The sequence below is a fragment of the Trachypithecus francoisi genome, unplaced genomic scaffold (assembly GCF_009764315.1).
Source record: "Trachypithecus francoisi isolate TF-2019V2 unplaced genomic scaffold, Tfra_2.0 Lachesis_group8, whole genome shotgun sequence".
Taxonomy (NCBI): domain Eukaryota; kingdom Metazoa; phylum Chordata; class Mammalia; order Primates; family Cercopithecidae; genus Trachypithecus; species Trachypithecus francoisi.
In genome coordinates this window covers 1,657,845-1,681,309 of record NW_022681473.1, presented here as the reverse complement: position 1 = coordinate 1,681,309, position 23,465 = coordinate 1,657,845, and the positions used below count along the sequence as shown (strand labels likewise).

The window sequence follows — 23,465 nt, the reverse complement described above, 5'->3', positions numbered from 1 at the left end:
CATCCATTCATCCACTCATCTACCCATCCACTCAGACATCCCTCCATTCATCCATCTTCCTATCCATTCACTAACCCATCCATCGATCTATCCATCCAGACAGCCAGCCAGTCAGCCAGTCAGCCAGCCATCCTCTCACCCACCCATCCATTCACTCACCTATTCACCCACTCATTCATCCATCAATCCATCCATCCACCCACCTGCTTACCCATTCATTCATCCATACATCCCTCTATCCATTCATCCATCCCCTATTCATCCACTCACCCATCCCTCCACTCGCCCACCCAGCCATTCATCCACTCACCCACCTACCCATCCATTCACCCACCTATCTGTCCACTCATCCATCCATTCATCCATTCATCTATCCATTCATCCATCCACCCACCTGCTTACCCATTCATTCATCCATACATCCCTCTATCCATTCATCCATCCCCTATTCATCCACTCACCCACCTACCCATCCATTCACCCACCTATCTGTCCACTCATCCATCCATTCATCTATTCATCTACCCATTCATCCACCCACCCACCTACCCATTCATCCATCCACCTATCTGTCCACTCATCCATCCATTCATCCACCCACCTACCCATCCATTCACTCACCTACCCATCCATTCACCCACCTATCTGTCCACTCATCCATCCATTCATCTATTCATCTACCCATTCATTCACCCACCTACCCATCCATTCACCCACCTACCCATCCATTCACCCACCTATCTGTCCACTCATCCATCCATTCATCTATTCATCTATCCATTCATCCACCCACCCACCCACCCACCCATTCATTCATCCACCCATTTGCCTGTTTACCAAACCTTCACTGAGCACCTCCTGGGTCGTGTTGGGGGAGGCTCTGAGGTGGATCTTGCCCTCAGTGGGTGCATAGTCAGGGCACAGAAGTTTATATTGGGCTAGTCATGGTGGGGGTAGGGATATCACAGACATTCTGGAAAAGGAAGCCTGGACCCCACCCATTGTGTGTGCTCTGACTTAGGCCACCAGAGAGCTTATGTCCTGGAGGCTTACACTGCAAAGGCCATGAGACAGGTCAGACTGCCTGAACCCAGAGGCCACAGAATGCTGTGCAGTGTGGGAATGGGCTGGCCACTGGCCCAACCTTTCCATCCTGGCCAGCCCTGCCCCCTTAGTGAGTACAAGACAGCCAGCACACGAGAATACTCGGGGAGCTTTATTATACAAAATGGCGGGGTGGGGGGTGGCAAGCAGAGTGCGGGGGGGATGCAGCATCAAGCTTCCTGCATGGTCGTTACCAGTCCTTGACCTGCAGTTTCCCCTTGGATCTGGGGGGTGACCCGCCCTCTCTGCACAGGGCTGTGCCTCAACCTCCTAACTTCCTAGAAGGTACTTGGCCTCTCCAGCGGTAAGTTCCTTTGGCCAACGATCAGGAGTTTCTTTCCTCCCCCAAGTAATGAGAAGCAGAGCTGGCGGGGGGTGGTTGGGGTCAGAGAGTAGAAGGGCAGAGAGGTTAAAGGGTCCAGGAGCAAAAGGAGGTGGCAGCGGGGGGCGTCAAAGAGGCGAGGGTAGGTCATGCTGGCAACAGGAAGCAGCTTCGTAGCGAGGGTGGGGGTGCAGGTGTCTGGCTGGGATCTCCCCTGGGTACATGGAGGGTGTCGCCCGTCTGGACCTGCAGACCCAGGAAGCTGGAACATAGGCATGGGGTGCAGGGGGCATTAGGCTAGGGTCCAGGGAGGGGCCACAGACCTGCCTCCTGCAAGCCCACAGAGCCTGCTCCCTGAGCCTCTCGTTGCTGGCCTCCCGGCCCTGCCCACACTCCCACTCCACCACGGGAGAAGACGTCCTGCCTCAGAGGCCTGCTTCCCAGTGTGAGCACTTTTGCCCTGGGTCAGGACCTCTAGCTGGAGACCTGACTCCAGGTGGAGGGAAGGCAGCCTGCCCGCCCAGCAGCCTGCCCACCCTGGGGGCTAGAACTGGGGTTCTCGTGGTTCCTGCCGTCCCGTCATCCAGAGGAGACCGGCAGCTGAGAGTAGGTCCTGGGCAGGCTCCTTCCACCCCCACCCCTCCAGCAGCTCTGTTCTTGCCTTGGCAGAGCCAGCCCCCACCAGTAGCAGCCCCCAGGACTCCTCCTTCCCCAAACCCAACAGCCTCTGGCTCGGCCCAGATGCCATTTGTCAATGTCCTTGCAAACACGTGGTGCCCAGAAACCAGGGTGGGCGGCTTGGCCGGACCACCCCAGACAGGAGGTCTGCGGGAATATCCCATTTAGCATAGCTCAGCGAAAACTGCTCCCACCTTCCTGCCGATCTACCTCTGATGATGCAGCCTCAGCTTTCCCGAGCCTCTTGGCCGCCACCCCTCACCACTGGCTCGCAGCGGACGCGCCTGTGGTCGGGCCGGCGACAACGGAGCGCCCCTCACGTGTCTGTGGGCAGCCGCTCTTCCAGCCGTGGGCCCGGCCAGCAGCTGGCCAGGGGCATGCCTGTCACTTGGGGCTCACCCACGTCCCCCACCCCAGCCCACATGGCACGGTGGCCTGACCCAGGCTGTATATTTGGGGCCTGCTTTGTGCTGGGGTGGCATGGGGGACAGAGACCTGGAGGCAGGTTCTAGCCCCATTCCTGGAGGGACTCGGCCTCTGTGGCCTCATTTCTACACTAGGGTGATGGTCGGGCCACCCCAAAGTCCCCAAGGCACAGTCGAGCTCAGGACACCCCCGGCAGGTTCTGGGTGCTTAGGAAGCAGCATACTCGGGCCTCCACAGCCCTGGCCCCGGGTCCTCCCTGGATCACAGGAGGCACAGGCCTCCTACCTCGGGAGGGAGGAGGGCTGGCCTGACTACTGTTCCTCCCACCCTAGGACACAGCCATGCTCATCTCAGCCGCGTCGATGGCACCCGAGGTGGGTGGTCCGAGCCTCCAGGGAACCCCTGGACCCCCACCGCCCCTGCTGCCCAAGCCAGGGAAGGACAACCTGCGTTTGCAGAAGCTCCTGAGGAAGGCAGCCCGGAAGAAGATGATGGGGGGCGCGCACCTCGCCCCACCCGGGGCCTTCCGCACCTCCCTGTCCCCCGTCAGTGAGGCCAGCCACGACCAGGAGGTCACGGCCCTGCACGCTGCTGAGGGCCCACACCCCGCCGAAGCCCACGCTTCCTGAAGCCCCACGCCCCACTGAGGCTCCCCGCACAGTGGCTGCCCTACCCCGCTCCCCACACACCCCCATCATCCACCACATGGCGTCACCCCTGCAGAAGTTCACGTTCTCTGTCGGCCTCACCCAGCGCAGGATTCTAGCTGCTCACAAGGCCACGGGACCCCAGGTTGTAGCCCCGGCCCCAGAACCTGCCCGGGCCCCCATTGGCTTCATCCCTGACTCAGCCTCTGTGGCTGGGGGCACCCACATCACCCAGGTGCACATCCAGCTGGCACCATCCCCACATGACGGGACCCCTGAGCCCCCCAGGACAGCCCCAGAAGGGGGATCCAACAGCCTGGACGGAGATGCCTCCCCATGTCTCCCCAGGGCCCAGCCCCTGGTCCCCGTGGCTCACATCCGCCCGCTGCCCACCACAGCCCAGGCTGCCAGTCCCTGGCCCGAGGAGCCCCCTGTACCACGGCCGCCACCCAGCTTCCATGCCTCGGCACCCAGAGAGGCTAGTGCCAGGGTCGTGGTGCCCATAGCCCCGACCTGCCGCGCGCTGGAGTCCTCACCGCACAACGTGGCCCCTGTGGGCCCTGGCGGAGAGCAACTGGAGGCGCCCCCAATGGCTGGCCCTGCCGCTGAGGCCGAGCGAGTGTCCAGCCCCACCTGGGCCTCATCCCCTACCCCAGCATCAGGCCCTCACCCATGCCCTGTCCCCAAACTTGCACCCAAGCCCCGGCTCAGTGGCTGGACGCGGCTCAAGAAGCAGCTGCTGGAGGAGGCCCCGGAGCCTCCGTGCCCAGGGCCACGGCAGAGCCTGAAGCCGGAGGTGCCCGCCCCCACAGAGCAGGAGGCGCCCACCCCTGTCGTGCCCCGGGTCCCCGCCTCCCGGGCCTCCAGGATGTGGGATGCTGTGCTGTACCGCATGTCGGTGGTGGAGGCCCGAGGGCGCCTGACGGGGCCCAGCGGTGGGGAGCGCACCCCAGCCGGCCTCACCCGCCTGCCCTTCCTGTACCGGCCTCGTTTCAACGCCCGGAAGCTGCAGGAGGCCACCCGGGCCCCTCCCACAGTCTGCTCCATCCTGGAACTGAACCCCCAGCCCAAGAACTTCAACCGCACAGCGACTGGCTGGAGGCTCCAGTGAAGTGGCCGGAACGGTCCCCAGGGCCCAGAACCATGAGGTGGACAGAAGAGGGGGCTGAGGTTCTAGCTGGGGGCCCATAGTTACTGCATGAAGGTGCACCAGGGCCCAAGGGGCATGGGGTGCAGGGCAGCCTGGGAAGGGCACACGGGGTGCTGAGGGAAGTCTGGGTGTCAGGAAGGGGGTCAGGTGGAAAGGGCAGAGAGGACGAGCTGGAGCCCCTGGGCTGCAGTGATGTGAGGGGAACAGAGAAGGGATCTGTGTTGGGATGTGGGATGGGGGCCTTGGGATGAAAACTTCAGGGAAGATGGTGGAGGACTGCACCTATTGACCTAGCCGGGCTCCTCGGGGGCCTGGGCCTCGCGTTGTTCCTCCCTTTTGCTGTCAAAGGTTTGGGGGCAGATCTCTGCTTGCTGAGGCATGGGTGCGGTCAGGCTGGCTTGGCCATCGGCCTCAGGAGCAGTCAGCAGTTTTGCTGCCTGCACTTCCTGATGGCAGAGCCAGACCCTGGGACTAGGGTGCAGGGGGAGCCTCAGCCAGCGTGAGACTTGGCACCAATACAAGTGCTCAGGGGCAGGCAGGGAGGGGCTCATCAGGGGGTAGAGGAGGGCCCACCGTGACCCCTCTCACTGACCCCCTCTGCGTCCCCTACCAGGGCTGACAGCCTGAGGAGGCAGAACTCGAGGGACTCACTGGTGGGACAGCGAGGGTCTCAGCATTGGCCACACCCAGGCTTTGACCACTGGATGAGGAGGGAGCCCTCAGTCCCAACCCTGTGGGAACAGCTTGGCCAAGCGGGACTGAGAAGGGGCTATGGTCCCGGCAGGGAGAGTGAAGGCGCCCAGTTGGCAGTCAGCCAGGCTCTGGCAGGGGTCACCAACCACAGGAGAGGGACACAGAGGTACCAGAAAAAGCCTCTGCCACAGCTGCTTGAGAGTCAGGGTTTGGTAGGGAAGATGGTAGGAGGACAGTTGCCCCACCCTGGGGTGGGATGGGTGCTGGAAATGGAGCCTGGGGTCCAGGTCACTAATAAATGTGTGTCTAACCATGGCAGGAGTGGCACTGCTCTGTCTACAGCATGGGATGGGGAGGGCATCAGGACCTCTGAATGACTCTCGGCTGGGACAGGGAGTAGGACCTAAGTTCCTGCCCCTCTATGGACCACCAGCATACAGATGGTCAGGGAACCTGGGCTCCATGCCACCTGCTTTCTTCAATGCTAGCCCTGTGGTGGCCAGGCTGCCCCTCACTTCCCTCATGAGCCCTGCTGGGGCTTTTGGGGAGTCCCAGATGGGAACCTTGAGCTTCCCTAGTGGAGCAGCGGCTGAGCCGGGCTGTCTCCTGTGAAGTGAACAGAGAGTTCGAATCTGGTGTCAGATGAGGGAGGCAGCATCTGTGCAGGGCTGGGAGACTGAGATGGTCTGGGTTCTGGCCAACTCGGAGTCTACCCTTGCAGCCTGCAACAGGGCTCCAGGCCCCCTCCAGGCTACCAAGTTCCCAGCACAGTGCACCTGTGTGCACCTCGTTCCACTCTGTGGGTTGACGGGGACTCACCGAGACAGGAGGCCTAGGGCGCTGGGCCCCCTTCCACAAGCACCTTCTCATACTTCCCATGCCCGGTGGCCACAAACTTATACCTCTTCCCAGATGGGGTGCTCTGTTGGGGAAGGAGACCAAGAGTGAAGGTGAGAGCAGCACAGAGATGACGCCTCTGCCTCTGGGAAGGCCTCCCAGATGCACAGAGGACAGTCTCTCTTTGCCCTCCCCTGCTGCACCCACCCTGCCTGCACCAACCACATTAAGGCTCTACCTTAATTGTTGATGAGGTCTTGGAGCCTCCCTTCTGCTCCCAGAGGCTTTTCTTGCTCATGTCTCCAGCCACAATATCCTGGGGGCAGCAGAAGGATATGTCACACATGCAGACCCCTGGATCTCGGGGAGTAGAAGCCCTAGGCCCTTCTCTCCTGCCTTGCCTTACCTGGCCAGGGGGCCTGGGACCTGCCTACCTACCCTTTTTCTGTGTGATCCCAGTGGAAGAGGCAGGGAAAGGGATAAAGGTGCCATCCACCTCCACTCAGACAACACAGCCTTCTACACCAGCAAGGGTGAACCCAACCCTACTGCAATGCCTCAGTGTTCTGTCTACCCACATTCCTGCTGGACAGTCCCACGTTTGCCTTAGCAAAGAAAACTGGCCTGCTGCTAAACTCCCAGCTGCTGGCTCTGCAGCCCAGCCTTGCCCCTGGAGGGGACCTTACCTTGCAGGACGGAGTCTTGGTGGCAGACTGAGCCTGTACCTCACCCGTCTCCCACCGACTCTTGGTACTGGCCACGGCCATGCTGGGCAGCTCTATGGAGGCCTGGCGGGCTAGCTTGGGGGTCCGGCCAGCAGTCTACAGAGGAGGCAAAGCATCAGGATTACCTTAGTGGACAGCCACTGTGGTCACATCAGAGGGTCACACTGGGCAACACTCTGCTTTGTGTTCATATTTTCCCTGGGAGTGCTTTCCCAAGGCAGCCCTAGAGTGGGGAATCACTGAAAACATGTGCCTTCCTACATTCAATGCAATTGTGAGACACCTCCCAGTCCTGAAGAGCATCAGGGAGATGATGGTGCACAGGACAGATGTGGGTCTGCCTCCATGCTGCTCATGGGGTAGGGCTGGGGGACCATGGGATGGATGGAGAGGCATTGAATGGATGGAGGCACAGTGGTTAAATTGCAGAGTATTGGCCGGGCGCGGTGGCTCACGCCTGTAATCCCAGCACTTTGGGAGGCTGAGACGGGCGGATCACGAGGTCAGGAGATCAAGACCATCCTGGCTAACACGGTGAAACCTCATCTCTACTAAAAAAAAAAAAATACAAAAATCTAGCCGGGCGAGGTGCCGGGCACCTGTAGTCCCAGCTACTTGGGAGGCTGAGGCAGGAGAATGGCGTAAACCCGGGAGGCGGAGCTTGCAGTGAGCTGAGATCTGGTCACTGCACTCCAGCCTGGGCAACAGAGCGAGACTCCGTCTCAAAAAAAAAAAAAAAAAAAAAAAAATTGCCGAGTATTGGTTGGATGGAGGAGCATTGATTAGATGGAGGAGTATTGGTTGTACAAAAAGGTGTTGATAGATTAAGGCATATTGATTGGATGGAGGGGTACTGATTATATGAGGGAGTATTTGTTAGATGGAGGGGCATTGATTGAATGGAGTAGTATTGGTTGGATAGAGCCATATTGGATCAATGAAGGGATATTGATTACATGCAACGACATTGATTGGATGAAGGAGTATCGGTTGGATGGAGGGGCACTGGTAGAATGGAAAGGTATTGACTGGGTGGAGGAGCACTGAATGAATGAAGGAGTATTGATTGGATGGGGAAGTACTGGTTGGATGGAGGAATATTGGTAGGATACAGGAGCATTGATAGGATGGAGGGGTACTTGTTGGATGGAGAGGGATTAATTGGATGGAGGAATATTGGTTTGATAGAAGGATGTTGGTTGGGTAGAGGAACATTGATTGCATGGAGGAGTACTGGCTGGAGGGAGGAGTATTGGTTGGTTGAAGGGGAATTAGTTGAAATCAGAAGTATCGGTTGAATAGAAGGGCATTGATTGGGTGAAGGAGTAATGTATGGATGGAGGGGCATTCGTTGCACAGAAGAGCACTGACTGGATGGAGGAATACTGGCAAGATAGAGGAGTGTTTGTTGGATAAGTGAGTACTGGGTGGATGGAGGGGCCCTGGGTGGATGAAGGAGCACTGATTTAGTAGAGAAGTATTGGTTCAATGGAGGGGCACTGGGTGGATGGAGGGGCACTGATTTAGCAGAGGAATATTGGTTCGATGGAAGGATACTGGTTAGATGGAGATGTCCTGATTAAATAAAGGAGTATTGGTTGTATAGAAGGGCATTGATTGGAAGCAGAGGCATTGATTGGGTGAAACTATTTTGGTTGGTTAGAGGGAAATTGATATGATAGAAGGCCATTGATTGGATGCAAGGCATTATTGGATGGAGGGGCATTGATTGGATGAAGTTGTTTTGGTTGGCTGGAGGAACATTGGTTGGATAGAGGGGAATTGATTGAATGGAGGAGCACTGAATGAATAGGGGTACTGATTGGATGAAGGTGTATTAGTTGGATTGAAAGGAGTTGGTGGATGAAGGAATACTGGTTGGATGAAGGAATATTGGTTGGATGAAGGGACATTGATTGGATGGAGGAGTACTGGTTGAATGAAGGCACAATGACTGGATGGAGAGATACTGACTGAATGGAGGGGCTGGCATGTGGGATTGGCATCGGTTACATGGTGAATCATTAATTGGATAGACAAGTATTGGTTGGATGGAGGGTATTGGTCAGATGGAGAAGCATTGATGGATGGAGAAGAATTGATTGGATGGGAGGGGCATTGATTGGATGCAGAGGCATTGATTGGGTGTAGTAGTATTGGATGGATGCAGGAATCTTGATTGGATGGAGGGTCATTGATTGGATTAAGGAGTACTGGTTGATTGACTGGAGGAGTATTGGCTGGATAGAAGAGCACTGATAGGATGAAAGGGCATTGATTGGATGGTGGAGTATTGTTCCGATGGGGGCATTGATTGAATGGAGAAACACTGAATAATTGGAGGAGTATCGGTTGCAGGCATATTGGTTGTATAAAGGAACATTAACTGGATGCAGGAGCATTGATAGGATGGGAGATTATTGGTTGGATGGAATAGCATTGATTGAATGGAGGGGCATTGATTACATGGAGGGACATTGATTAGATGGAGAGGCACTGATTGGGTAGAGGGGCACTGGCTGGATGGAGAAGCATTGGTTGGATAGGGTGTTGGTTGAATAAGGGGGCATTGATTGGATGGAAGGGCGTTGGTTGAATGAAGGAATGGTGCCAGGATGGAGGAGGGACCTGGCAGCAGACGGGAGCCAGATCATACCTCGATGGCCTGGGTGTATTGTTCCAGCCGCTGGTCAATCTTGGAGATGGGCAAGTCTGGCTGGGACTTCTTCACACTGTTACTGGAGGGTAGAAGATATGTCAGGCCCCATGTCTCCCACAAGGCTTCTCCCAACCTGCCCAAGCCTCTCCCAGGGCGCCCCTCGGTTTCCAGATCTCCACCCTGTGACTCCCTTCAACCCCCTCTTGGAGAAACCTAAGATCTGAGCCCAGAAAGCAGACAGATAGACAGACAGACCTCTTCTCTATGGAGCGGTTTAGGGACTCGGTCCTGTCGATGAGCTGCAGAGGGTGGAGAGAGACACAGGCCTGCAGCAGCTGAGGGAAAGCCCCCCCCTCCATCCCCACAACTACTCCATCCACTAATCCAACCCCCAACCCTTATATCATGGGGATTTGCTGAGCATCAGGCAATGGGGGGGATAGCAGACAAAAGCCGGGCCTGGGCCTGGTCTTCCTGTGGCTGGCATGTGGGACTGGCCTTTTGGGTATGAGTCCAGGAGAGGGGAAAAGATGGCAGGCTTTGCAGCTTGACCTACTTTAGTGGTGGGGCTCAGGGGCGGCGAGCTGTGTTCAATGGTCCTCTCCAAGATCAAGGGGCTGGGTGTCCTGGGCTGCTGACATTTCTGGTGCTAGAAAAGAAACAAAACAAAACAGACATCCCAGGTGACCCTCTGCTGCTCTCCCTCCTGCCCTGCCCAGCACCTGTGGAAACAACGGCTGTTCCTCCATGAGCCCCAGGCTCTCTGTGGCCCTGACATGCTCCCGTTCTAGAGCTGGTGGGGAGGGACTGAGGAATCTGGGGAAATGTGTCCGGATCTGACAAGAGGATCACCGAGCCTCACCCTCTCTGAGAATGTGGGCCCAGAAGGGGCTGCAAGGTCTAGGGGTGTGGGCTGCTGACCCACTTTGGGCTAGACCCACAGGGCCCACAGAGTGGTGCAGACAGCAAAGGCAGGCTCATCCCTGGGGTGGGGGTGCAGTCAGACCCTCTGAGGTGGAGCCATCACCTCCTCCTGTTCCTCCTCAGCCCCTGCGGCCCCCAGGTTGTCCTGGACAGTGTCCTCTGGGTCTGGCCCCTCCTTGCTCAGACTCAACTCCTCCAGGTGGACTTCGTCACCGTCCTCCTTTTCGCAGGCATGCAGGCCGGGCCTGTGGGTGGAAAGGGAGGCAAAGCCGTTCTAGGGCCATTGGATTGCTTGGTTGACCCCTTCCTTTTTCCAAGCCTCAGTTTCCCCATCTGTAAAATGAAGGTAGTCAGGCTAATCGAGTGCCAAGGGATCTGAGGCCCAAGCCCATTGGGAAAGAAGGTCCAGCAGCCTCAGAGCCAGCGCGTTCTACTTGGGCGGGGCTCTACAGACTGAGGGTCCCCCAGGCACTGAGGCTGGGTTCAACCCCAGCTTTCTGGCTGGGCCTCAGCTTGGCAGCTGCTCGCCGACCCAGTTGGTCTGGTGAGGTCCCCGGGGGGCCAGGCTGCCGGGACCACCACTCCTGCTCTGCTCCCTGTGGGGGCCCTTGGGTGTTTGGGGGACTGGAGGCTGGGTCATTTGGAGGGCTAGGCAGGGGTAGGGGCCAGGTCACTGCGTAGCAGGGCCAAGGGGCTGCCGGCTGTGGGGGAGGGGAGGCCAGCCAGCTGGCAGCTTCCAGCAGCTCTGCATTTGAGCAGGACTGAACCTGGAGGAGAAGATGGGAAATTCTCGAATTTTCCATGATTTCAGGCCCCTGGGTGTGCGTGCCAGCCAAGACCCAGACCCACCCGCCCAAGGTGGGCAGGGGTCTGAGCCAGCAGCAGCCACACAGAGCGGCCGTTCAGCAGCAAGTCTGTGCAGCCTGGCAGGTGCAGGGGGTAGGGTGGCTTTTGGAGCTGGGCTTCACGGAAGAGCCAAAGCGCCCCCTGCTGTTGGGAGCAGCCTTGCCCGCCTAGGCCTGAGGCCAGGGAGAAGGGCGCTGCCCCGTCTCAGAAATGCAGGGCCGCTGACTCCCAAGCGTGTAGGGGGAGACTGAGGCCTGGGGAGGGGACGGCGAGCACTGTGCCAGACCACGACTGGTGCCCTGGTTATAGGAGGGACAAGGAAGCGTCGCTCAGCAACCCTGGTCCCGAGAGCTCCAGGCTGGGTTAGGGCCTCAGAGGGGGCAGGAAGGACCCGACCAGGGAGAACTGTCAGCCCCGCCACGGGCTCTGGTCCCACTCAAGGCAAGGGGGTCCTGAGCAGGGCTGGGGTCCCAGATGGCCCGGGCCCCGCAGGGCGGGTGGGGCTGGCCCCATTGTGGCCGCAGGTATCTGAGAGCAGCAAGGACCCTGAGCAGGCTGGGCAGGGGTAGTGAGGTGGGGCTTGGGAGCAGCCCCCGTTGGGCCTGCTGGGGTTGAGACCGGCACACACATCCACACATCTGGAAAGTGTGTCCTCCCACCCCACTCTCCGGCATGCACATCTGGAAATACCTGCTCCCCTCCGTGGGAATGGAGATCAGCCAGCCCCGAGGGAGGAAGGGGCGGCGGCGGCTCTCAGCCTCCATTACGGAAGCGGCCGCAGCTGTGTGCTGATGTGGCCGCACTCGGCCTGGCCCCGCAGCTGCCTGGATGGGGCCCAGGGGCCCTGGAGAGCCCCAGAATGAGGTTTCCTCGCGGCCCCTCGCCGGCCACCATGCTGTCTCGCCCTCTTCCTCCCTCCCCTCCTTTCTCCCCCTTTCCTGGCCATGGGGGCATTTCAGGGGCGGCTTGGAAAGGGGAGGATGAGGTGGCTGCTCAGGCGCAGGTTGAGGGCCTGAAGGGAGCCTGCTGTGCCCTGCTCTGCCCAGCGCCCGTCCTCGAGGCCCAGAAGGAGCCCCGCTCTGCCCAGGGCCTGCCCTCGAGGCCTGGAGGGAGCCCCACTCTGCGCAGCGCCTGCCCTCGAGGCCCGGCGGGAGCCCCACTCTGCCCAGCGCCCACCCTCGAGGCCCGGCGGGAGCCCCGCTCTGCCCAGCGCCCGCCCTCGAGGCCTTCACTCACTTGTCCTCTTGCTCCCCCTCAGGACTCCTGCACCGGGGGGGTTCTCTGCTGTCCGAGGCGCCCTGGACCCCCTCGTGCTCCTGCCGCTGCTCTGGCCTCTGGGACCAGTCGCCAAAGCCCTCGTCCTCATCCAGTTCAGGGGCCTCCGAGGGCTTCAGGCTGAGGCTGAGGGTAGCAGGGGGGAGCTTAGGACTGGGCAGCTGCTGCCTCCTCTGCTGGGGGCCCACACTCACCTCATGGCACCTGCTCAGGCCCTGGGCTCCGAGTGTGGGAGACCCTGTCTGCCACAGAGCTGGCTCTGGGCTGTGTCTCCTGTGGTTAGAGAATCCCTGAGGGTAGGGCTGTGCCTCCCCCATCAGTCTGGGGCAGCCTGACAACTGTGCTTCCTCCATCAGTTCAGGACTCCTTGAGGCTCGGCAGGGTTGTGCCTCCTCCATCAGTCTGGGGCTACCTGAGGGCAGGACTATGCCTCTCCCATCAGTTTGGGGTTCCCTGAGGGTAAGGCTGTGCCTCTTTCATCAGTATAGGGCTCCCTGAGGGCAGGGCTGGGCCTCCCCCATCAGTCTGGGGCTCCCTGGGGCAGGGCTATGCCTCCCCCATCATCCTGGGGCTCCCCAAGGGCTGCCCTGGTCCCCAGGTTCCTCCTAAGCTCCTACGTGGCAGGGTGAGCTCCTGGAGAGCTATGGTTCTTGGCAGGGGTGGCCAAGGGCCTGACCATGGTGACCGCTGAACCCCACTCTGCCCAAGGCTGCTGACTCGGAGAAAATGGAACAAAAGAGGCCAGGAGGAAGGGGAGCATTATTGGAAAAACAGCCCAGCCCAGCCGCGGAGGCCTCCTGGGCCCAAGGAGGAAGCAAGCCAGCCTGGCCGCCAAGTTGGACGTGGCTCTGTGAGTCACTGGCGGGGGAGTCTGGTGGGGGGCCCAGGGGCTGGCTGCGTGGCTGGGGTCAGAGGCAGTACAAGCAAGGGCCAGCACACAGGCACAGAGCCTGGGTCAACGCCCAGGAGGCAGCCAGGCATTGGCAGACCCTCAACCAGGGCTGCGGCCCCCCTCACCCCAGGAGCACTCGCCCCCTCCCGTGCCTGTTTCTGGGGGCTTTTCCTCGCTCTCGTGCTGCACTGGGACCCCCAAGCCCAGGCCCTGGACCTCCCCCTCTGCTCAGGCCCCAGGGTGCACGGGCAGGGGTCAGAGGCCAGGCACGCGGTGGGGGCTGCTCACAGCATCTCGTGCTCCGGCCGCTCGGGGACATGGCCGCCTCCGTCCACATCCTGGGCCTGAAGCTGCCTGTCTCTCTCATGCCGGCATGGGTCACGGGTGGCCTCCTCCTCGTCTTCCACGCTCCACTGAGCAGTGGGCCTGGTGGGGGACACAGAGGGACAGTCACGCCACAGCCGAGACAGGCGCTGTTTTGCACCCACTCCTCCCGTCTATGCAGGTCTTGCTGGGCCACACGGTGTGGGCAGCCCTGGTCCACGAGGGCAGTCCCAGGCTGGCCCTCAGGCCTCACCTTGTCCATCTTTAAACAGAGGCTGCCCACGTGGTCATGAGGTGCCCTCTGACCCAGGCGAGGGTCCCAGGGCCTTGTGAGGATCTGGGCACCCCTGTGCCCTGTGGGGATGAAGGTGGGACTCCAAGGCCCATTCAAGCCTGAAGAAACTCAAGGACATGACAAAAGACCCTCTGTCCTCCTCTCCCAGCCCACCTCCCTCCCTAGGTAGAGCCAGGACCTAGACCCAGGCGACCCTGGAGGGCCCAGGAAGAAGATACTGGAGTCCAGGGAGACTGGCCACAGTGCGCCGCCAGGCGGCACCTCCACCCTACCTGCAGGTGCTCCCTCCTGCACCCCAAAGGCAGGGTGTGTTGGGGAAAGGGGGCCCCACACGAGGTCCAAGGCTGAGGAAAGGAGGCTCTGCACATGTCCAGGCAGGACACCTCCTGTCCCACCACCACCCCTGCTCACAGAAGCCCAGCAGACCGGTGGGCTCCTGCCTGGGCCTAGCCCCATAGCTGGGGGCACCTCACAGGGTCGGCTCACCCAGCCCCACCCATCCTTATTTCAGAGCCCTCTGCGGAGTCTCTCTGAGCTGTTTCTTTTGTTTGTTTGTTTCAGAGTTTTGCTCTTGTTGCCCAGGCTGGAGTGCAATGGCGCCATCTCGGCTCACGGCAACCTCCGCCTCCCGGGTTCAAGCGATTCTCCTGCCTCAGCCTCCTGAGCAGCTGGGATTACAGGCGTGCACCACCACACCCGGCTAGTTTTGTATTTTTTAGTAGAGACCGGGTTTCTCCATGTTGGTTAGGCTGGTCCCGAACTCCCGACCTTTGGTGATCCGCCCACCTCGGCCTCCCAAAGTGCTGGGATTACAGGGATGGGCCACCTCACCTGGTCATTTGAGCCATTTCAAAAATGGTGAAACTGAGGTAAGGGAGTGCTTCTGCTCTCAGAGACTGAAACCATGGCTTCTCGAGGTCCCACATGCCCCACTCGGGGACAGAGGTAGACACAGGCTGGCCTGGACCTGGTTATCAGAACCCCGGCCCGGCAGCTCTCAGATGATCCAGGTCCTGCAGACACCTCGGCCTCAGCTGTCATGGCCCTGCCTCCCATCGCCCTCCTAGAGCCTGAGTCGGGGGTCCAGGGTCTCCATACTCCTCCAGGGCTTATTATCCCAGACCCAGGGAGGGAGCCCAGGCCAGAACAGGGAGCAGGGCTGGGGTCTTCCCGCTGGGGTCTCAGTTCCTCCCGGCCAGTGTCCGCTGCCTGACCCTGCAGCCTGATCCCCACCAGGCCCCAGTCCCCTGGCCAGACAGCCCTGCCAGCGCATGATCTAATCTCTCCTAGGTCTCCCCTAAGCCTCTCAGACAAAAGCCAGGCCCTTCCACAGGCCCGAGTTCAAGGCCCACTCCCCCCACCGAAGCCACAGGGGACTCCAGCCACGCAAACCCAGCCGCCTGTGCACCCCGCCCCCCACGCCCCCGAATCCGCCTGCCTGTCCTGCTCCTCAGAAATGCCTTCAACTCCCGGCCCCCGAGGAAGCCACTTAATTCCCCACACCTGGCTCCCATCATCCGGGCAGATGAGGCCCAGCTTCCCGCTTCTGCCGGCCTCCGCATGGCTGGGGGCTGCTGGGCCTCGTTCCACCTGGGGAGGCAGAGCCTGGGGCGCAGGGGCCCTCGTGCTCACTCACGCCCCAGCCCCTCCAAACGGAGGGTGGTGCAGAGCTGGGGCAGAGTGTTGAGGAGGTGGAGGGGTTCCATGGAGGGGAAGCCTGGCCATGTTGCTCTCTGTGTTCCCATGTCCCAGCCCCTCCATGTGAGCAACGGCTCAGCTGGGGTGTGTGCCCCTGGGCCTGGGACATGAGATGGAGCCTCAGCTCCTCCTTGGACCTGGGCTTCCGATGGGTCCAGGGCCCTCCCTCCAGCTCCACAGACCCCCTCCACCAAGCCGTAGGGGAGAGGAGGGCTTAAAAGCCCACACTGGTGCAGAGACCCCAGATACTCGTGTGCACACGTTTCCTTGGGTCCACCCTATGGGCAAGGAGTCCGGGCCCCAGCGGCCTCACAAAGGCCCTGGCTCTGCTCACAGCTCATGCCCAACACATGGAGCGCAGCTGTGCGTGGGCTCCCCAGGCCCAGGGCACACGCAGGTGCACACCCGACTCACACACATTCTTCATGAGCCCACACTCCAGCCACACAGACATGCACGCCCGCACCCCATAGGCACATACAAGTACGCTTGTGCTCACACACAGGAACCCTTGACATTCATGTGTGTGCAGACAGGCTTGGGGACACGGGGACCACGTCCCCCTCCAGGGGTCCCTTCCGGGTGCCACAGCTTCACTTTCGTGAGGCTGTTTAGTGAGGCAAACATTGACTGTTTGCCTTGCCATTGCCCTGACAACGGCAGTGCGGCCCTGGCACGAGGCCCAGGTGTGTACTCTGGGAACATCTTCCCTGCAGAGCTGGGGCCCCTCAAGGATCACCCCGACTGAGCTCTCCCTGGCTAGGGGCCTGGAGGACAGAGCAGGGGTCCAGAGTAAGCATCTCCTGGTGTCTCCCCTAAAACCCAAGGCTGGGGAGAAGCCCCGCCAGCCCCTGGCCTCTGACCCAGCAGAATGAGGACGTGGAGGCCTCTGGGCCCCTTCCCCGTCTCCTCCCTTTCCCTTACCCCAGGATATGAGTCATGCGGGCCCCCTCCCCATGACCTCACCCCCTCACTATTCCACAGCTGGGCTCTGTTCTGGGAACTGAAAGGGGGGCAGCTCTCCTGGGGTGGGGTGGGGGCCTCTGGCCTGGGAAAGGCACCCCCCGGCCAACGGCCCAGGCCCCTTGGCATGCACAGCAGAGCTGTCAGGACTCTCGGATGGCCGACCCCGCCCGTGGCCCTGGCTCAGCCCCGTGCAGCTGCGAGGGATTTGGTGTTCCTGCGCAAATGCAATTAGGCGATTTCCTGTGTCTGTTCTGGCTCCGAAGCCCAAGGTTCAGCCCAAGGGGCCAGGCAGTGGAGGGGAGGGCTCCATCCACCTCCCACTCCGGCACACCCCCGCACCCTCACAGTCCCAGGCTCCACTTCAGGGCTTGGCCGCCAGCCAGGGACACCAGAATGCACAGAACCCTGACAGATGCCTTGTTCTGAGTGGGACTCCCCAAGCTCAGGTCTGTTTCTGCCGGCCTCATCCACTGCCGACCACCCCCCGACTCGGGACGCTGGCCCTTCTTCTCCTTCCTCCACAGACCCCCCCACTTCTACCTCCCAGTCTCCACCGAGGGCCTGACAATGCTCGTCCTCAGCTCAGCACTCCCAGCTGCCCACCTCCAACGTCCCCCTGCAGACACTTCCAGAATGAGTGCCCGGCTCGGTCCCTGTCCCGACTCTGCCCCCTGCAGGCAGCTCCTGTGGCCGCCCCACCCGGCTGTCCTGAGCCCAGTAGTCGGCTGGAGAGGGTCCTCTCTGGGGTCCTGGGGAGTGAGGAGGTTCTGGTGAAGAGCAGGGGCTGCAGGCAGGATGTCGAGAGGAGGGGGAACTCCTCCTCCGGGCCAGACCACAGGTCCCCTGGACACCACAGGGAGCTGGCAGGAGGCCTGGAGAGCAGGGCTGGGCCTCCAACCAGGGTGGCTCAGGGCTCCCTGCACAGCACTGAGGTCTCTGGTACCCTGATGAGCCCAGCCTCCCCTGTGGTCATAGACTTGCCCCCTCAAGTCACTGCAGAGCCCAAGAGTGGAGAAACACAGCACAGTGTGCCGGGAAAAGGTGCCCACAGGGGCCCTTCATGACTGCGGCTTCCAGAGGGTCGTGGGACAGCAACCCCGACCCCACCAGGCACCCACCCACAGCATTCATGACACAGCTTCGGAGTGTGGGTCTGGGTCTATCTGGGAAGCCAGGGCAAAGGCGGTGGCAGCTGGCAGCACCCACACCCACGGCTCTGGGGCACTGCTCACATGAGCCCCATCAGCAGGCCCCTTGGTTGTACCACACGCAGGGGTCCCGCCCCAGGGAGGGGCAGTCCAGGGAGGGGCACAAGGGTGTGGCACGGGCCAGCTGTCACCCCTCCCTGGAGAGGCAGCTGGGGACGAAGCTGGGAGGGGAGCCAGGAGCAGAGACAGCCTGGGGCCAGCAGGTGGGTGACAGGTGGGGCAGCGGGAGGGGCACACACCATCCCCCTGGGGCCGGGGTGTAGAGACGGGAACCTGCCCCCCAATGCCTGGCGCTGGTCCAGCCTGACCCCTGGGCCTCCAGCACCTTCCCAGTTGTGTCTGCACCCTGCTGGGCATGGAGGGGAGGGAGGGAGTCAACCCCTTTCCTTGTAGTCCTGGGCCAGGGGGCAAGGGAGACGCCCCAGCGATCAGAACCCTCACCTCTCTGCCTGGGGAGGCCAGGTGATGAGCCGCCTGGAGCAGGAGGAGGCCTTGAACTTGGGTCTGAAAGATGAGCTGGGGTTTGCCGGGCCGGGTGCGGGCAAGAGCTAATGCAGGAAGGCAGAGAGCCGGAGAGCTTAGAGGGAGTAGCTCTGTGCGGCTGGAGCCAGATGGGTGACCCCCACTCAGGAGGAAGCACTCGGACCCTCTCTGCACATGCTGGGTCCTCCGCCTCCTGCTAGGATCCCCACGCCTAGGTCCTTCTGGGCCTCTGCCGCACAGATGGGGTCTGGAAGGCTCCCTGGAGGAGGCAACGGCTGGACTTGGACACTGGCCTGCAGAGCCGGCTTCCCTCACAGCCCTGGGAAGACGGAGCTCCCTGGCGGGTTGATGTGGGGGAGGGCGGAGCCTCCCTCCATGGCACCAGCCCAGTGTTGGGGGCGACACAGAGAGCCGGAAACTGGTGGGGGCGGGAGGCTCTGCCTCCCATGGGCTTTACATGCCGAAGCCCTCATGGCCAAGCTGGACCCAGGGTCAGCTCGGGGAGGCCGCGAGAAAAGAGACTGTGGGCCCCACCCCATCACACAGGGAGGAGGCGCTGTGCCCCTGGGGGGGCAGCTGCCCCTCTCTGGGCCCTTTTGGTGGGAAAAGGCTTGGTGAGGCGGAAAGCCCAGCCCCAGCCGGCAGGGTTGCCTTCTCGCTTTGTAACCTGAGGGGTCCCTGCAGGGCCTCTCCTTGGTCTCTCACCATGGGGCAGCATTTGGGGGGCCTCGTGAGGGACCTCCTAGGTGCTTCTACTCAGAGCCCCCAAAACCAAGGAGCCTCCACTCCTCTGTCTGCAGCCTCCCCTGCCGGCTCTCGGTACCCAGGGCTTAGTGGCCTGGGGGCTGACAGAGGGGGTCGCCTCTGACAAAGCCCCTCCTGGCGCCTCCCTGACTCATGCAGCCCACCTCCCTCCCACGCTGGCTCAGGCAAAGTGCTCTGGTCACCAGGCGCCCTTCCTGCCCAGCCCCGGCCCCTTCTTGGCCTTCACCCCACCTGGCCTCCCCTGGAGCCCTGGCCTGGGTGCCAGGCCTGCTGGGTTCAGAGCCCCACCCCGCCCTGAACAACCCCGAGCCTCAGTCACCCTCAGTTCTCACCCATTTCACAGCTGGGGAGTGGAGCCTGAGGTCTCGTCCCTAGGAAGAGGCATGGGGAGAACAGACCTCACCCCGACACTGTCCCTACCGTCCCCAGCCTCCCTCCTCTGCCGGGCTCCCTGCTCTTCCGGCTGCCACCCTGATGGCTACTTCCTGCCCCACAACCACCCGGCTAGCCCAGGCTTGGTTCCGGCTTTTTCTTCTCAGCCTGCCTGGGATGGCCCAGGGCACGATTCGATTCTTCCATAGCCATAGCCTCGGTCCAGTTCCTTCCTCCTCCCTCCTCCCTCCATTCTTCTCCTTCTCCTTCCCTCCTTCCCTTCCTCCCTTCTCCATCCTCCCTCCTCCCTCTTCCCTCCTCCCTCTATCCTTCCCGCCTTTCCTCCCCTCCTTCCTCTCTCCCTCCCTCCCTCCCTCCGTCTTTCCTTAGCCAGCAGTTTATTTTGTCAGGTGCTAGGGACCCAAAGACGGAGGAGTTAGCTCTCTTCCCTGCCCTTACAGATCTTAGCAGTTGCCAAGAAACCAGCGCTGACCCATGATGTGGATCAGGAGCCACAGAGGGGAGCTGGCAGGAAGTCTTTCAAAGGAGGGGTTCCTGTGCCTGCTCTGAGCCTGGGGGTCGCCACAGTGGGCAGGGTCCTGGCAGGGAGGAAGGGGTGCCGTGGCCGTGCGTTTGTCTAGGACTCCCCAGGGAGGCACAGCCAAGGGGAGACAGAGCCACTCCCAACCCGCACAGCCCTCTCCTCTCCCCATCCTCCCCGAATCTCAGATGCCAGTCCCCAACTCCTGATGACCTGAGGCTTGTCTGTGTCTCTGTTCCCTGCCTCCAACTCCCCCTTGCCTCCACTTCCCCCTGCCTCCACCTCCCTCTGCCTCTACCTCCCCCTGCCTCCACCTCCCCCTGCCTCTACCTCCCCCTGCCTCCACCTCCCCCTGCCTCTACCTCCCCCTGCCTCCACCTCCCCCTGCCTCTACCTCCCCCTGCCTCCACCTCCCTCTGCCTCCACCTCTCCCTGCCTCTACCTCCCCCTGCCTCCACCTCCCTCTGCCTCCACCTCTCCCTGCCTCTACCTCCCCCTGCCTCCACCTCCCCCTGCCTCCACCTCCCCCTGCCTCTACCTCTGGGGAGAGGCACACAGGGAGGGGTCTGTTCCTCTGGGTTCCCTACCCACCCAATCCAAACCTGCTTCCCTCTGTCCCCCCACCCCCGCCGCTGGGACTGCTATCCAACTTGGGAGGCGATGGGTTCACCTCCTCCCATGCTGAAGTCCCCTGAGCTTCATGACCCACCCAGTGCTACATGAGGGCCCCGAGCTCCTGCCTCAACTTCACCCCAGAGTGGTGATGCCATGACCAGGCTATGAGTGCGGGCTGGGGTGACTGCAGTCCAGGCCTGCCCGCCACACACACCCAGTCCCAAAGGTGCCCTCGCCAGCCGGACAGACCCCAAATCTACCAGTGTGGACGGGGGTGACTGCAGTCCAGGCCTGCCCGCCACTCACACGCAGTCCCAAAGGTGCCCACTTCAGCCAGACAGACCCCTAACTCTGCCAGTGCCAGCCAGGGTGACTCTGCAGCCCAGGCCTGCCTGCCACACACACCCAGTCCGAAAGGTGCCCATGCCAGCCGGACAGACCCCAACTCTACCAGTGCGGACCGGGGTGACTCTGCAGCCCAGGCCTGCCCGCCACACACACCCAGTCCGAAAGCTGCCCACAGCAGCCGGACAGACTCCAAATCTACCAGTGCGGGCCGGGGTGACTGCAGCCCAGGCCTGCCCGCCACACACACCCAGTCCCAAAGGTGCCCTCACCAGCTGGACAGACCCCAATTCTACTAGTGCGGGCCGGGGTGAGTGCAGCCCAGGCCTGCCCGCCACACACACCCAGTCCGAAAGGTGCCCACAGCAGCCGGACAGACCCCCAACTCTACCAGTGCCAGCCAGGGTGACTCTGCAGCCCAGGCCTGCCCGCCACACACACCCAGTCACAAAGGTGTCTACGCCAGCCAGACAGATCCCCAACTCTACCCAGACACCCAACAGGAGGGGTGCCCACGCACTGGCAGACAGTGTTGACCTCAGGGCATCTATGACCCTGGAAACCTCATGGTGTGGCCTCCACAGAGCCCCAAGCTCTGGCCCCCTGCTAAGACTGGACAGTGGAGCCTTGTTTCCCCCAGCCCCTCTACCCCTGGCTTCCCATTAGTCCTCAGAGGCTGGATCAGGGACTGTCCTCAGAGCAGGGTCCAGAACCAGCTTGATGTCCCGCTGACCAGCCCATCACCTCCCTTGCGCTGGGTGCCCTACCTCTTTTGATGTGCTCCGTGGTCAGCCTTGTGCCGGCAGCACCCTCGTCCCGCTCTGCAGCTGTTTCACATCTCTGCCCCATCTGCTGCAACCGGCCTGGGTCGGAGGTTAGGGCCCCGCCCTGTTCGTGGGTGGCCCTGCCTGCTGCATCCCGGCATGGCTGCGGCTCCACTTGCCCCGCGCCTGCTCTTTCTTCCCCCTCCTCCTGCTCTGCGTGCTGTGCACATGGCTTTCCGTCCTCCTCCGTGCCACTGACCACAATGCTGCCGGGCCCGTGCCACGAGTGAGGCGACCTGGAGGACCTTCCCGGGGCCCTCATCTGCACCCGGCGATCAGTGTCATCCGCCGCAGCTCACCCTAACAGGCATCTACATGCACCCCCGCTTGGTGCCTGCTTCCCACAAGAGGGGAACAAGGAGCCCTGATGCCCACAGGTCCCACCGACAGCCCGGCTACGCCTCCCGCCTTTGCTGGATGGCCCTCGGGAGCGCTGCGGCTCCTGGGCCAGCTGGTACTGCCCTGGCAGAGCTCTCGCCATGCTCACGAGGCAGGTTTTTGGCACGTTCCGGGACACGCGACCAGTCCCTGGCATCGGTTTGAGGCTCTGCCATCCTCTTTCCTTCCCAGCTAGTTGTGCCCAGATGTACCTCACATCCCTGAAGGCTCTGCCCACAGATGCTGCCCAAAGCGCTCCCGTCCTCCATGCAACCAGAGGCTTCATATATTATTCAGACGTGGTGCCCACCTGGGCGGGAGCCACAGCCGACACCCACAGAGAACGGCCAAGCCAGCCTGGCATTCAACCACCTGTCTCACTCTCACAGCACCGGTATCTTCCTACCATAGCACCCAGCCACCAAGCTCTCTGCCTGATGCCCCCATGCCATGTCTGCGTGTGGAGCTCTGGGGTGCCCAGCCTGGCCACCAGCCCCTCTCCGAAGCTTTCATGGGTGACCAGCCCCTCCCAGACTCATCACCCCTGGGGTGCAGAGGAGACATCACAGCGCAGAAAAGAGTCTGCCCCTGGGCTGGCCCTCCTTCCCCAGGAGACTTCCTGGTGTGTGTGTCCTGGTGCTGTGGATGCCCCCTGCCAACTCCCAGGACAGGGGTAAGCTTTGGAGGCTCCCTGAGCCTCAGCTTTCCTATCTGCAAAATGGGGTATGAAGGACCAGCTTCAGTGGGCCATGGGAGACTCACATGGCCTTGGGATGTCCTGGTGGCTGAGGTCAAGTGGAACTGCCCTGGTCCTCTGCGCCTGAGGTCCAGACATCCCCGTTTAAAGTGGCACAGCGAGCACCAGGACAGCCAGCACCTCCGTCCTCACTGCAGTTGCCAGGGCCGCAGTCTCAGCATCCCCATTACAGACGCACACACGGAGGCTCGGAGGTGTGCGTCTCAGGCAGGGGTCCTAGGGAGCTGATGACATGGCTGGGGCTCCAACCCCTCAACCCCCAAGAACTAGGTGTGGGGAAGACCAGGCAGGGACAGAGGCTGGAAGAGGTGCTGCCCCTGAATGTGAGTGGAGGGCAGGGTCCTGACCCAGGGGGTCCAAGTCCGGGCGCAGAAATTCATTCCTCAGTCCCAGAGAAAGCCAGCCCTCCCCCGTATCCCCTTCTCTGTTGGGCGCTCCATTTTCCTCGCCCGTCCTCTCCTTGGCAATCTCGCCAGCCCTCGCCTGGCCTCACCGCGTTCCTTCAGCATCCATTTCTTGATTCTTTGGTTTTCCTCCCACCTCCCGTCTTGGCAGCACCAAGGAGCTGCGTGAGACAGTGGCTCCGCAGCCTCCTGCCCCAGGCACCTGCCAGGTGGGGCCCATGTGGGAGAGACCCCTCCTCTCACGCCTGGGGTCGGCTGCACAGGGCAGTGCCCGGGACCCTCACGCAGCTTTCATTCGCAACTCAGCCCCTC

The 23,465-nt window shown here is 61.5% G+C and overlaps 1 protein-coding gene across 5 annotated transcripts in view; it reads right to left on the bottom strand.

The window, feature by feature from the left end:
• Positions 1-1,195: 1,195 nt before the first annotated feature.
• Positions 1,196-23,465, bottom strand: part of LSP1 (lymphocyte specific protein 1) — a 39,894-nt gene continuing 17,624 nt past the window's right edge. For 2 of the 5 annotated variants that reach the window (XM_033206313.1, XM_033206316.1), the window contains exons 2-11: positions 13,467-13,604; positions 12,248-12,412; positions 10,269-10,410; positions 9,798-9,890; positions 9,497-9,540; positions 9,239-9,320; positions 6,544-6,678; positions 6,096-6,173; positions 5,840-5,942; positions 1,196-1,688 (exon numbers count right to left, since the gene is read on the bottom strand). In XM_033206313.1, coding sequence (XP_033062204.1) covers positions 5,853-5,942; positions 6,096-6,173; positions 6,544-6,678; positions 9,239-9,320; positions 9,497-9,540; positions 9,798-9,890; positions 10,269-10,410; positions 12,248-12,412; positions 13,467-13,604 — 967 coding nt within the window. In that variant the 3' untranslated portion in view covers positions 1,196-1,688; positions 5,840-5,852. Of the gene's footprint in view, positions 1,689-5,839; positions 5,943-6,095; positions 6,174-6,543; positions 6,679-9,238; positions 9,321-9,496; positions 9,541-9,797; positions 9,891-10,268; positions 10,411-12,247; positions 12,413-13,466; positions 13,605-18,110; positions 18,132-21,557; positions 22,872-23,465 lie in introns of those variants that run through there. The other 3 variants (XM_033206317.1, XM_033206318.1, XM_033206314.1) reach the window with 3 other exon arrangements.